At 40.1% G+C, this 14,133-nt stretch overlaps 3 protein-coding genes across 5 annotated transcripts in view; 2 read left to right on the plus strand and 1 right to left on the minus strand.

Annotated features, from left to right (window-relative positions):
- Window positions 1–5,680: 5,680 nt before the first annotated feature.
- On the plus strand, window positions 5,681–8,993 carry LOC110955229 (zona pellucida-like domain-containing protein 1). The gene is made up of 10 exons (XM_051958117.1): window positions 5,681–5,800; window positions 6,018–6,244; window positions 6,422–6,612; window positions 6,724–6,796; window positions 6,888–6,985; window positions 7,092–7,175; window positions 7,270–7,441; window positions 7,878–8,007; window positions 8,091–8,099; window positions 8,196–8,993. The coding sequence occupies exons 1-10, from the start codon at window positions 5,707–5,709 to the stop codon at window positions 8,351–8,353; spliced, it is 1,236 nt and encodes a 411-aa protein (XP_051814077.1). The 5' UTR covers window positions 5,681–5,706; the 3' UTR covers window positions 8,354–8,993.
- Window positions 8,994–9,044: 51 nt separating this feature from the next.
- Window positions 9,045–10,644, minus strand: zgc:162608 (uncharacterized protein LOC100037332 homolog). The gene is made up of 3 exons (XM_022200133.2): window positions 10,434–10,644; window positions 10,262–10,355; window positions 9,045–10,148 (listed from the first exon to the last, which is right to left on the minus strand). The coding sequence occupies exons 1-3, from the start codon at window positions 10,519–10,521 to the stop codon at window positions 9,287–9,289; spliced, it is 1,044 nt and encodes a 347-aa protein (XP_022055825.1). The 5' UTR covers window positions 10,522–10,644; the 3' UTR covers window positions 9,045–9,286.
- A 2,169-nt stretch (window positions 10,645–12,813) lies between these two features.
- The window catches only part of si:dkey-103g5.4 (uncharacterized), a 32,748-nt gene continuing 31,428 nt past the window's right edge, over window positions 12,814–14,133 (plus strand). Inside the window, exons 1-2 of one of the 3 annotated variants that reach the window (XM_051958108.1) lie at window positions 12,814–13,127; window positions 13,235–13,458. In XM_051958108.1, the coding sequence (XP_051814068.1) occupies window positions 13,001–13,127; window positions 13,235–13,458 (351 nt within the window). In that variant the 5' untranslated portion in view covers window positions 12,814–13,000. The remainder of the gene's footprint in view (window positions 13,128–13,234; window positions 13,459–14,133) is intronic. The other 2 variants (XM_022200129.2, XM_051958109.1) reach the window with 2 other exon arrangements.

Consider the following 14,133-nt stretch of genomic DNA (forward strand, 5'->3'; position numbering starts at 1 on the left):
TACAACTCAGTTTTTCCCTTTTCTTTGTAGGGCAAATATGCAACTGATCTGATGTGATGCAGCTTATTTGAGTTTATGGAGCTCATGTGTGAAGTGGTGAGGGGTGGTGAGCTCTACTACTAAAAGAAATGTTGTAGTAAAGCAAAGGGAAGGAAGGGAAACTGACAACACTAAGAAGACATCATGCAAAAAGACACACAGCGAGAACACACAGCGAGATGTAGGAGCAGAGTGAAAGATAAATAGGGTGAAAGAGGGAGAGAGTGGGGTTGCCCTAAGAGCAGGAAACCATGCAGAGGTGGAAGAGGAAAGGATGTTTTTTTTTTCAGGACCAGGCTTCCTGCTCATTGCTTTGGTTTGGTTTCCAGGCATTTTGCCTTCATTTCCAGAATATGAATGATTGAGGTTGTGCGTCTGGAGCAGTTATGTAGAGTGAAATCAAACTCCAACATGAATCATCCTGTGGAATCATCAGACTGAAATTTTCCCTGAAAGACAGAGACATCCATGGAAATAGCAGCCTGTTAGGTTAGGATGGAAGCAAAATGTTGTTGTAACTGTACGTTTGGCAACTTCTAAAAGGACAAGATAAGCATTTTATTGCTGATAGTGTTTGTGTTATTTTCTGGTCAAATAGGCAAAACTGTGCTTGAATTCCAGAAGCCTTATTACAGTGAAGTGAAGTTATTTGTATTGTGTGCATGTGTGTGTGACTTCATTTAAGAACTATTCAAATAAAGTTGAAAAAAAGGGTCTAGTTGCAGCTGCTTTCGTGCCTCTATTCATATGATGGCTGTTGCATTCACTGGATTTTTTAAAAGAAAAAAGCTTTATTTCCAGTTTTATCAACGATTAATAGATCTGTTAAAAGGTTTTGATGTGACTATGAAAGTCAAAGTTCATCACAGGACTAGATATTTTGGCCAGAAGGACTGGATTTGCAAAAAAATAAATTGCCCATCACTGCATTAAAGCGACAGGTCACTCCAAATTATTGCAATTTTATGATCACCTCTTCCCTATTTCTGTCTAAGAAAGGGATGACACTATTCACAGGGTCAAGAACTATTGTGTGGTGTTACCAAAATTGTATAACGCCTATGCTTTGGCCTCTGCAGTCACAACATGTGAATCGAAAGACATATCGGAGGTTTTGTCACATACCTGCTTATTAGTTCAAAAACATTCGCCCTGTTATAGGTTTACTCTTCAGCATATGTGTGCAATTATATTAGAAGAAATATGGTTTCGTACGTCTCTTTTAAAAGCCTTGTTCCACCAAAATACACATTTTTCACAATCCCTAAATGCTTTTCCAACCACAATGGAGTGCTGGTTTTAGGACAGGACATTCCAAAAAACTTCTGACACTCTCACAAGAATAAAAAAATTATTACTTTTTCTTTACAAACACTACATTCTACAACCAAATACAAACGAATGCACTGGCATGCTGAAGAGACACTGCACTGATCTTACAGCAAAATCTTGTGGTATGTGAAAACTTTTTGTCTGATGCTCACTCAGAATGAGCAACATTTGTGGTTGAAAACTTGTACATGTAGAAATTGCAGCAGAGAGACCAATAGAAAAAAAAATCACATAGCAAAAATAGCAAAGAAAAACAACAGAAGGCAACGAATGCTTTTCCGTGCTGTCCTTTTTGTAGGTGTCCCAGAGTTTGTTTATTGTGAGCTTATATCTGCAGCCTGTGTTGTTGTATCTGTTACTGCAACACAACGTACAGCACATGATGATGTGTGAATGTTTGTTTCAAGACATAAAGAGACACTTCTAGACTCATAATGCAGAAGTCAGCTCTATGGTCTTGTGCTGTAATAACAGCTATCAACAGATGACTGTGGAAGCAGAGAAATAAACACCAGCTCCTCCCTGTGTAAAGCTGAGAGAAGACACACAATCACAGCTTGTTTGGGTCTGCTGTCTACAGTGGCTTTAGGGTGATACAGGTGTGTCAGTCATGCAGGTGTCTTATTGCCTCGGTTCCATTGTTCTTGTCTTTTAAAGCCAGTACAGTTCATTAAGTGACTGGTTGGTGCAGGCAGATGATTGTCTTGTGATGATGAGCTGTAGCTGTGTGTTCCAAACCCTGTTTCTGTCGAGCTTTTCGTACATCACCGCTGGGTTTATTGTTGGGCAACAGGCTGATTTGTGCTAACATCAGTGCATTATGGGTAATCCCTCAGCTGAATTTGAATGTATAACTGTGTATAATAAAGCATTTTGAATGCTGCATTTTTAAAAACTGTGCCTTGTGATTGATTTTTTCCCCCCGCGTATTTCACTAAATGCTCACTTACAAGCTTACAAGACACTGGATCAAAACAATTGAGATGGCTAAATAATAAAAAGGAACATACAAAGACTGATAAATAAAGTCATAAAATATGAATGCACAAAAAAGTGTAGTAGTGTGAAGCATTGAGCAGAAAATTTAATAAAATACAGTTTCAAACAGACTCTCTTCCAACACTGCAGGCTCAGGATCCACCTTAGGACATTGTCGTGTTAGCTGATAGGCTACAGAATATGTTCCCACAAACATTCTGTCAAATTGGCACAAAGCTTTCAATTTTCCTGCTCATCTGGTAATCCAGCTTGATTGATTGAATTGCTAAAGAAAACTTCATTTTATTCCATATTATTTCTAATTCTTTTGTTTACAGGAATGGTTATTTATCACATTTTTATTCTGAGAGCACAACACACAAAGGCTGTCAGTGTGCTGGGGTAGATGCTGTGTCTGTTGACTTGCTCTCCTCAGCGCTGGTGAATCACGAGTCTGTTAGATCCAGAGAACAACAACGCGTTTGAGCTACGTCTAATTTTGTCCAGCAGATGACACCAAACTAATCATGAAGTAACGTCAAGCGGCAACTCCCATTTTCCTCTGCGATGAATCACGCATTGTCCAGCGACAGCAGTGGTGGAAAATAATAAACATATTTACTCAGATACTGGACCTGAGTACAGTTTTGAAGTACTGATATTTGCAAATATTTTCAATTTTATTGTTTATTCTTAAAATAGGAAAAACTGTCCTTTTACTGTGCTGCGTTGTTGTTGTTAGTTGATGGTTGTATGCTCCAAAGATTTTATATTAAAGCACATGATAAGAGTATTTTAAAAACACATTATTAGATGTAGTTATGTAGCTATTAAAAATGCAGCTTGCACATTCACGCTAAACAATCAAACAGCATCATCTGTACTTATAGTAGCATATAAATTGCAGAAGATTTTGTTATGCACGTCAAATATTTTTTCTTTATTATTTTAAATACAATTTTAAGCAGCAATCTAAATCCTGAAAAAATGAGATGTTAGTTTCTCGCAACCAAACACAGAGATGAGAGGATGAATTCTGTTTAATGAAAAAGAAATTGAACTGAGCTTGTTTTTTGTTTTTTAATAGCTGACATTTTAGAATAAGACAGATCACTTCTGCACTTTACTTGAGTATTTTACAGTGCTGTTTTGGTACTTTTACTCAAGTATCTGAATCCTTCTTCTCTACTGAATGACACTAACTGATTATGGATTATCTTTAAAAGCTTTTATGCATGGAAATATTTGTTTTGCCTGTGAGGATGTAACTGCTGTATCTCATAAGAGTGAATAGAATTTGCCAAATAGTGTTGCATAAATAAGCAAAGTTCACTTTTTCTTGAAGGCAAAATACACAAGATCTAATCTGTATCTTTGAGCAAATGTTCAAAAACAAGTCGTCTTCTCAGTTACTTCCCTAAGTAAAGGACATGCTACATTTACACCCACAGGGGTCATTAGCTGCTCTGATTATCTACTTTACTGTACATGGCCACAGAGCACAGCACCATCTCCTCACAAGCTTCCCAGTGTATCCCTTTTCATCTCAGTCTAAATCCGTTCCCTCCCCTGGGCCTTGTTTGCATTGTTTTCTGATGTGATCATATCCTGTTATCAATATGCTGATGTTTCAATTTCGTGGATTTATTTCTCTCCAGAATGTCAGCCCTGTTTTGTCCTTCTCATGGAAAAAAGCAGGGCTTAATCTTTCTCTCTGTATATATCAATAGGAATTCTTGGAATGAGAGAGATATGATTTTCATTGTGCAACTACAATATGCTCTTTTTAAAAATGGTACATGCTGTACACTATAGGTGAATGCTCATCATGGCCAGACATTCTTACATAATCTACATCTGACCCTGCAATAGGAGGATTAGAGGAAAAACGAAGGGGAGAACGTGATTAAAATGCAGCTGAATGGCCAGCGAGTTGTTTCCAAACAGGTGTCCCGTGAGGTGAAGTCAGGCGGGACTGAAGAGATTGTAAAAGAGTGACGCATCCTTGGATAGAATGACAAATGTCTTCTCCCACCATGGGCATTTTGGCAAAAGCTCCTATTCTTTCAATATTTGTGGCAGACAAAAGGCCTTCTCAGTCGAGCAGTAACAGTTTTGGCCTATAGCAATATAGATGAGCTGCTATGGAAACAATAGAGGAAAGGGAAATTTACAAAGGTTTCTCTTGGGTGAGTGAGTACTTCATTGCTTGTGGCAATCATGATCACCTTTCAAGCATTCAGCTTGTTTTTCTCTCAAGACATCAATCCACCATTTTACGACAGGGAACATCCACACGATGACTTTTATATTTTAATAGATGAACATCCACTCTGCTTTTGTTGATGTTTTTGGTTTTGGAGCAGATATTTGAGATTACATGCAGGGCAGCATCTTATTATTAAAGTACAGAATCAGTTTCGCTAACATATAAAATTAATTTATCCTACAAGCTTTTTCAGTCACTGATTTACCAATAGCATTTCAACTACAGTGCGCTAATCAAGAGCCTACAAAGTTCACGGCAAAGTTAACTGAATGAGGCAAAAAATGTTCTGTATGAAACATGGAAGATGGACATAAACAAGCAAATATGCTCATGCCCAACAATAATGCTGACTGGTGCAAAATGCAGCTCTAAACCCTCATTTCCCATTAACTATGCACACTGCATCTGAGTTTAAACCTCGTTTGCTTCCTCACAGCTGGCTCCGACAGCCAACATTGATATTTTTAACCTCTTGCACTTTTATAATTACTTCTGATGGAGGGAAACCTGAAACACAGTTAACCTGAGGGATCTGTGTAAAATCCCATTGACATATTAATCTGCAAGGTGGAGATCTGACAGAAAACCCTGCCAGGAGCGGCTGACGTCTAAATGAGAAGTCACGGTATAAACATGAAGAAGTGTGGGTATCTTTGTGCATATATGTGTGTGCATAGGATTCTATAATTAGCTTAGGGGAGGGCTTTAGAGTCCCACCGCTATGGTTTTAGGTGTCCTGAACACTATAAAAGCCATATTGCTCGACTATTCTGTGACATACACCTGCCCAGGTACCAGCAAGGTAAGAGCCTCCACAGGCCATATTATATTTTATAATGGCATGTTTTCAACATATTTTCTATCTTGTGAATGAGGGGACATAAATTAATTATTGCATTTTTTGCAGTACATGACAAGACAACATTTGCAATTTAATTTTTTACCAGTTCATGGTTGTGGAAACGGCCAATATTGTTACATTGATTTTGTTCAGATTCAATTTGCAAAAGATTAAAATGTTGTTGCAATTATTTTGTGTCCTTCTATGTGTTATAGGAGCCAAACCAACAAAACCTCCTCCAGAAAGTATGAATCTTTGCGTTTGTCTCCCTCTGCTGGCTGTGCTCCTGCAACCTGCTCTGTGTGCCAACAATTGTTCATCTGAGTATGAGAGGACCCCCGGTAGGAGCCACTATTTTTTTTAACCAAATAGTGAGATTTGTAAAGTCGGAAAAGCTCTATGTTTTGATAAATGTGATGTTTATTTGTGCTACATGTAAGCTTTAAGGAGCAGCAACTGCCTTTGGATTCAAATGAACAAATCTCACAACATAAAAGCACAAACCTACACAAACAAACAAAAACTTTTTGTATTTGATTAATTTTCTCTGTTTCTTAGACGACTCAGACATGGTAGTTGACTGTGGCACCAGCATCATTACCCTGGAGATCAACTACTGCACTGCTAAGTGGGCAGGTTTCAATGCCACAGAACTGGCACTGAATGGGAACCACAACAATTCAAACTGCCAGGGCTCCATCGACACCAGTGTGAACCCTCCAATCATCCGTTACCAGCTTCCTGTTAACCACAGTCAGGATAATCCGTGTCGCCAGTCTCTGCAGGTCAGGAGACGTCTGTTAGGATATGACGGATGATATTGATTTATTGGTACAAATAGAGACAATTATATGGACTCTGGAGCTGCAGTTGGATGTTGGGTGCTTAGAGCTTTATGTAGAATTGTTTGGTAACATTTAAAATCCTCAGGTGATGATTGTGTATCTCGCTTTCTTGCTCAGATCGTGGATGAAACCCCGGATCCCACAGGCCCCTTCAGCAGCTTCTCGAGCATCCAATCGGTTATCATCACAGGATACATCGACACACCCAGATCTGACGAAGGGGTGATCAGCTACGCCACAGATCTCTATTATCACTTCTCGTGCCGCTACCCACTGGAATACCTACTCAACAACACCCAGATTGCAGCGTGAGTGATTAGGAATACTTATTTTGTGCAAAAATGTCATTTTCCCTTTAAAACAGAAATCTGATGATTTGTTTTACCTCTTTTTTTTTGCATCTTTTATATGAATTTTAGCTCTTCAGTGTCGGTAGCAACCAGTGAAAATAATGGAACCTTCATTGATACACTGAAAATGAGTGTTTTTAATGTAGGTATAACTTGACATTCAAGTCACATTTAATCAACCGTGTCATTTTTTTGATCTTTTCTACCTTTACTCTGATGTTTTGTTTCCCCAGGACTCTGATTATGGCTATCCATTAGTTGTACCATCAGCTGGACTTGAGCTAAGAACCAGGATCTATGTGGAGGTCAAGGCCATTAACCTCACAGGAAAGTAAGTGAATGCTATTCGGATGAGTGGATGTTTTAAAGGAACATTGAAATAAAAGTGATCGCATTGTATTTTTGTGGCAAACTGTAAATTTCTGTCCTGTTTTCAGCTTCAATATACTGCTGGATCACTGCTTTGGGACTCCCAGTCCTTACAACATGTCGCAGAGTGAGCGTCACAACTTTTTCACCGGGTAAGAAAGCATTCTTTCTCATACACGGGGATAAAATTATTGCTTTCATGTTGCTTCTAAAAAATATTCACTATGCAATCATGCTCTCCACTAGCTGTGTGGTAGATGACAGAACGACTGTGACAAGTAACGGACTTTCCCAGGTGGCCCGGTTTAACTTTGAGGCCTTCCGTTTTGTCGAGCACCGAGACAAGGCAAAGTCCAGCATCTATCTGCACTGCATAATGAGACTCTGTGAGCCCAGCAAATGTGAAGAGCTGCTGTCTGTAAGTTGAGAAGGCAAGAACAAATGACTCCAGCTTCAAGACATCACATGGCAACTTTCAAAAGTACCCACTGGTAGTATATCCAGGACAAAGACACAGTTTAACACCTTTTATATAACTTTTTGTAATACTATCAGCTTGTCAGATAACTGACTGTAGCTGCTACAAACATTCATTCATCAATCTGGTGATATTGTGGTGGAAGCTGCAAACCTCCAGTTCCTCCAGGACAAATATGTGCCATCTGTGATTTTTTAAAATTTGGTTATAGTGTAAGATAAAATGAATGAATCACACATCATGTCTTAAACGTAGCCTATTAAAACCTAAGGTGACCTCTGAACACACACAGATAAGCTGCACCAGGCCTTAATAGGCTTATATGTACATTTTTACATTGTATGACATAAACTGAAGCCAAATGGATGCTTCTCAGGGCTGTTCTTCCAGAAGAAGAAGATCTTTGACTCCCTTTGGAGAAAAAAGCAGTGACTCAGCCACCATCTCAGTTGGACCTCTTTACACCGCTCAAGAAGGTTTAAAAGACATATTTTTACCCTTCTCCTGTGATTTCCAAACAACACACTGATACACTTTTTCACTGATAATTGTTCCTGTCTTTCCCTATGCAAAGGCACACCATTTGCAGCTCCCTACAGTGAGTTTACTTTAATACGTTAATTGATTCACAAATACATCTTAATGCTTCTAACAACCCTAAGAACAATCTTTGCTCTCTCCTTGTTTGTTTCAGGTAATGACATGGAAGCAGAGTCGGATGACCGTGACGTGACAGGACTGGTGGTCGGTGTGGTGTTTGGATCAGCCGCTGCCGTTTTGCTGGTTCTTGGTGGCTGGTTTGTCCTGAAGAAGTTTTATTGGGTGGGGGGATTTTCTCGTGCTTTTGACTGACAGACCAACTTCAAAATGTACGTGCAGGTGTATATGTAACATGAAATGATAAAGTGGTGATGTCAACGTTTCTCTGTAAGGGCAAAATGTTCTTGTCAAATGACCTAGAAAACCGTACAAAACCTTGCGTAACTTTTACTGTCTATGCTTATTGCATTTAGAAGTCGGATATGAAGGAACTGCCAAACCTGAGCTCAAAGAGAAATATTAACTATGTAAGCAATTAAAGAATAGAACCACTTTTGTATTTTATGGAAGTGAAAGTTTGCTTTGATGATACTTGTGATTTTGTCTGCTAAATGCTTTTTTCTACAATTTTTTGTACAGAATCTTAAACCACTGTTGTGCAAATTTGAATATGGAGTGTATTCTTTACATTTTTATTCATTTATTTTCTCAATTGAACCTCTTTACATTCCTCAAAAAGGCTTAGAAGGCATATTTCTACTCTTTTCTTGTGATTTTCAAACAGGACACTGATAAACGTTTTCATTGATCATTTTTCCTACATCTTTCCCTATGGAAAGGCACACTGTTTGCATCGCCCTACAATCAGTTTACTTTAATACATTAATAGATCCAGAAACACATCCTAATACTTCTGACAACCCCAAGAACAATCTTTGATCTCTCCTAGTATGTTTGATGAAAAACTCTTTGGACATAATTGAGGTAAAATAGCAACAAGTGATTGGTACTTATTAGCAAGAACTTTACTCTTCAAAAAATCTTTTTACATGGCACAGTGAATACACACTGACAGTTACTCATTCACACAGAATGAAAGAAACATATCAATAAAATTCACACATTCATACATATTTACAAGCTACTCACTGGGCTGGCGAGATGGCAAACAACAAGCCACATTCACAGGAATACAGGTCCAGCAAATCATTTGAATGGAAACACAATACTAACGATTTTTTTTGGTCACTGCATTGAGTGCAGAATGTCCTGGATCAGAGCGGAGAGTTTAACAGAAAAGTCCTCCTGCAAAAATCCACCTTCCTGTAAAGATGTGGAAGAAGTCAGAGGTAGACTGGAGGTTCTGTGGATCTCCAGCTCCTCTTCCAGCCCCGTAAACAGCCTTTCCATCCGGGCCGGAAGCATTTGACTCTGCAGGGCTGCATTTTGGCAGAACTGTTCCACGCTACCTGCCACCTCAGTCCTACAAGGTTGTGCAGATTCTTGCAGAGCAGCAAACTGTGCTTTGAGAGCCCCCACCCTGTTCTGTGCCTCCTCCCTCACTGAACTCACTTCTTGTCCCAGCCTGGAGCTCATTTCCTGCCAGACCTTTGACTTGCCTGCCTCCTCCTCCTCACCAGCACTGATCTCTTTCAGACGTTCAATTGCTGTACTGGCTGAGGAATGGAAGTCGCTGATTATGTTAGCTACTTGAAGTCTGCTGTGCTCCAGGGTTTGGCTCATCCAGTGGAAGGCTTCCTGATAGAGGGTCAGACTGGCATCTACCTGAGTCTCGGCCGTCTCCAGTCCCTGCAGGTAGAGACTCAGCTGGCTGCACAGATCTTGGGTGTTGCTGCTGAGAGAGCTCTGGAGCTGCTGGGTGAGGGGAGTCAAGCGCTCCCTCATGCTGGCCAAGGTGGAGCTGAGATGGGCTGGAGATGGCGACAACTTCTCCCTTAGTTCGGCCAGCTCTTGGCGCAGACGGATGCGCAGACGCTCGGACTCCATGTTGAGTTTACGCTGCATCTCCTCTGCCATAAGGTTTTGGTTGTCATCATTTTCTTGGCTGTAAAGGCTGCTACTGTCTATGTTGCTCTTGTAGATCTTACTGAATAAAGAAAGAGAGAAACACTCCATTATAAAGTGTCACCTGTTGTCAAGTTTATGTGTGCAAATTTATGTCAGAGTCTAAATTTATAGCTCTTAGTTAAGTCAACCTACTCCACATATTTTGTGAGGTCTGTCTTGTCATGAGCCTGGTTGGCCTTTGAGTCCGGCCAGGTTGCCTCCCTGGTGTCACTGTGTAGTGGAAATGCTATGGAACAAGAAAGCATACATGAAGACAAGGAAGAAATACACAGCAAAAAAAAACAATTTAAAGAAAAATAAATACCTAGAGTTGTCAAGAATGACAGGGCGAAGATCACAACTCGCAGATGCATTTTTATCTTTCTGTGGAGGGACAGATGAGAGAAACACATCAAACTTTCACCCTTGGACCAACAAATTGTTGAAATGTGAGCAATACAATAAATTCTCTACAACTCTCTTTTCACAAAATCCCTTCTCAGAGTAGAAGATCAGTTTGTGACGGAGTGATTGGCGTTTACCTGAGGATCATGGGTCTGCAGAGCGACTTCTCCTCTCACTTGATTTATAAAGCGCCTTGTTATCAGAGCGACAGCCCAAACTCTGCCTGTGTCAACAGTCAACACGTGGAGGGTCACACTGACGCTGGAACACAACACACACACACACACACACACGCACACACACACACACACACACACACACACACACACACACACACACAGAACTACACACACACACACCGCCCACTGTTCAACCTTCATAAAACTTTTCTTTCACAGCATCAATTATTTAAGAATGTCACAATCATAAGGTGAAGCAGGTTAATAAACAAATCAAACAAGATTCAAAATACTGCATCAAGATAGATTTACTGTTAACGATGCATTTGCGCTGCTGAAAAGCACAAAAATGAAAATGAGGTAAAAGTTAACTGGACCGACCACAAACAGTTGACCAAGTTCACATTTGTATGCCCACAGCCAGATAAGAAACCTGGCTGAACTACTGGCTTTTTACGTCAAAAGCCGCTTACACAAGCAGCCAGAAAGAGATGAATATTTACAGTGAGCTCACTTGTTTGATCCACGGTGCAGGCTGTGGCTTTTCAAGTATCATGCATTGTTTGAAGAGGGTTTTTATCTTTTGTGTGTTTTAAATTAAATATTTCAGGATAGAGAGTTCTGGATCAGTGTTTTGCTTGTTTTGAACGCTTGACAATCAACAGTTTACACATTGCTGTTTGTGCTGCGAGTTAGGACAGTTCATCTCGAAACAGCACAAGTAAACACTGCTGATTATATGAAACTGTGTTCTTCTTGCAAAACAAGGAGTGACAGAAGTCAATGTAAAAGCCATATTTAGAAACTGGTGTACATACAACATGTTTTGTAATTTGCAGTTTTACATTACAGTAATTACAAAGTCATATTTCCTATATTTCGCATCCCGTTTATGAACAAATTACTATATGCTGCTTTGCATTTGCAAATGCAGTGTGTGGAGGGTTTTTCCACTCGTGACACAAATATGTGGGTGAAAGTTGAATCCTGCACACTTAGATAAGTTAGAAGTCGTCATCATAGGATCATAGTCCATGGCTGCCCTGATGAAATATGTAGGTTATTCCAGTTATCCAAAGTCCACCATTTATTTCAATACAATAACAGTGCGAAGTAATACTTTGGCTACTGTGCATAAAAACAAGTCTGTTGACTGTTGTCTGCTCTCATGAGTTGACTGTTGAACAGACAACATGTGTGGAAACACTGTATGTGCTCACAGCAGGCCTTGATACACACTGTGATGACATGAAAACACAAATAAACAGGAGTGTATAATTGTAGAAAATGTCACAATACACAACTCATTGCCTAACTCTTGTGTTGAAATGACAGTCCAACTCGTTACACTTCATATCACAATAAGCTGGGCCTGGACCTGCTTTACTTTAATATAGAGCAAAAGGAAACAATCTTACTACGGTTCAAATCAACAGAGATCAGCATTAGATAAACAATCTAATAAAGGCTCCATAAAAGAAAGCAACATGTCAGTGGTGTCAGTGTTTATACTAGATATCAGCTTCTTAAAGAAATTAATGGTTATGTAAATCATTTTTGTGAGCTGTATTACATTAATACTTAAATCAGCTCAGAAATAACAATGACACTTATTGATGCAAATGACCTGTCAGTCGTGGACCACAGAGACCGACCTTGACCTCAGCTCTATTTCACACTCCGCTCAACTGCAAGCCACTGCTAACAAGAAAACACAAATGTAGAATTATAACACTCAGTATGTTTATCATATTGGTTCTTCTGTAGTTGAATCTGAATCAGCAGCTGGCTTGAAAAATACAAGGTACTACATCTGAACAGACGTCTGAGCTTGACAAGTAAGTTTGAAAATGAAGTCAACAGCTGCTGTGACGTACGAAGTCTTCAATAGAGTCCATTAAAGCAAAGCTGTGCTGATGCACGTTAGGAGCCAAATCATTAATCAGTATCATGGTTGGATTGAGAAGAACAAATGCAGTAATGTGATCTGGCAGGTTCCAGGCAGCTGTTTTTTTCTTGCTGCTTTGCACCGGTAACCAGTTACACCACTGTCACCTTACCTTACTGGCCTCATAAATCATTCAGTGAGCCATTGAAAGTTATGCAGACTAACTAGCCCACTGTGTAGCTTGCAGCTCTGTGCACCAACAGACAGATCAGGTCAAGTCAGCAGAAAGGAGACTTGTACAGAATCTCAACAACTACTTTCTTAGTCATTGTCAAAACAAGGATCATGGCTGAAGTACATTTTTTTCTCCTTCTGAGTCTGGAATAGAGCTAGGTTTCTAGTTCAGCTGACACATTAACAATGCTACGGACCTGCATGTGCATGTGGTTCCGGTGTCTGTGCTGGATATTTGCTTCTGTGTGGCCAATTGTGGTTCAAGGAAACATCTCCAGTCAACACAACCAGGAGAGGCTACCCTGCCAGCCAGGTATGACTGCATGCCGGGGTTTTGCATTGCTGTTATTAACAAGGCATCGGCAAAGGAAAAAATAAAATAAATTCTTACGGATGTATCTATAACACACTGCATGTCAGGTTTCTACTGCCCTTTGGGAAGCCTCTCTCCAGTCCCCTGTCCTAAGGGAACGTATGGGCCAACTGCTGGAGCTGTGTCCTTGGACTTCTGTCTAAAGTGCCCTCCTCATCACTTCTGCCCCAGACAGGGCTTGTATGCCTCCCTGCCCTGTGGTCCTATGGCTCAACAGCCTCTGTCTGGCCAGAACACCTGCACCTGCACAGGAGAGGGACAGACTTTTCAGGTGATGTTCACATATTTGTTATTCAAGTGTTTCTTTTTTTATTCATCCAACAAGAACACCACCCCAGTTGTTCCTGCAGATAGTGTGTACAGAGTAGCCATGTGTTCCTTCTGGTGTGCATATCTGACTTTGCGGTCTCTGTTTTCATAACAACATCACAGCCTTCTACTGTAATAGTCCCCTACTTCATCCATTGTCTGTGAGTTCATCCAATATTACATCAAACTAGACTGAAACTCTAATCTTTTGCAAGCCTATGATTTTTTCTTTGTGTGTGTGTAAGTATGAAGTACAGGGACGCAGTGTTCATACTAATATAGTCATGAGAGAAGCTTCCTCACTCTCTCTCAGATTCTATACACTAAACAATCTGTAGCTTCAAGCTAAAAGAGCTCCAGATCAAGTTCCCTCACAGCAGGGTCTGGTTTCCTGAGCCTGCTGCAGTGTGCATAGCTGCTGAGGTCTCCACTCATCAGCTCTGACTAAAGGGAATGAGATTTCTCTTCTGACTGTTGCAGATGTGTGTGTGAGAATTATTACATTATGAAAAAAAAGAAAGGAAAGAATTAGGAAAGGAAACCAGACGGAGGAGCAGACGGGTAGTAAAGTTGAATGTTTGATGCATCTGGGTTTGTCTATGAATGAATGGCCAGTGTTAAGTAACAAAGTGACCAT

This window comes from Acanthochromis polyacanthus, chromosome 13, assembly GCF_021347895.1.
Source record: "Acanthochromis polyacanthus isolate Apoly-LR-REF ecotype Palm Island chromosome 13, KAUST_Apoly_ChrSc, whole genome shotgun sequence".
NCBI classification, from domain to species: Eukaryota; Metazoa; Chordata; class Actinopteri; family Pomacentridae; genus Acanthochromis; species Acanthochromis polyacanthus.

Excerpts from the sequence above, each read along its gene's own strand:
- LOC110955229 (XM_051958117.1), top strand. The coding sequence starts at position 5,707 with ATGAATCTTTGCGTTTGTCTCCCTCTGCTGGCTGTGCTCCTGCAACCT. Across the intron at positions 6,245-6,421 it reads CGTGTCGCCAGTCTCTGCAG|ATCGTGGATGAAACCCCGGA; the intron begins GTCAGGAGACGT and ends TTTCTTGCTCAG. Across the intron at positions 6,986-7,091 it reads GCCATTAACCTCACAGGAAA|CTTCAATATACTGCTGGATC; the intron begins GTAAGTGAATGC and ends TCCTGTTTTCAG.
- zgc:162608 (XM_022200133.2), bottom strand. The coding sequence starts at position 10,521 with ATGTGTTTCTCTCATCTGTCCCTCCACAGAAAGATAAAAATGCATCTG. Across the intron at positions 10,356-10,433 it reads GTCATTCTTGACAACTCTAG|CATTTCCACTACACAGTGAC; the intron begins GTATTTATTTTT and ends CTTGTTCCATAG. Across the intron at positions 10,149-10,261 it reads GACCTCACAAAATATGTGGA|TAAGATCTACAAGAGCAACA; the intron begins GTAGGTTGACTT and ends TTCTTTATTCAG.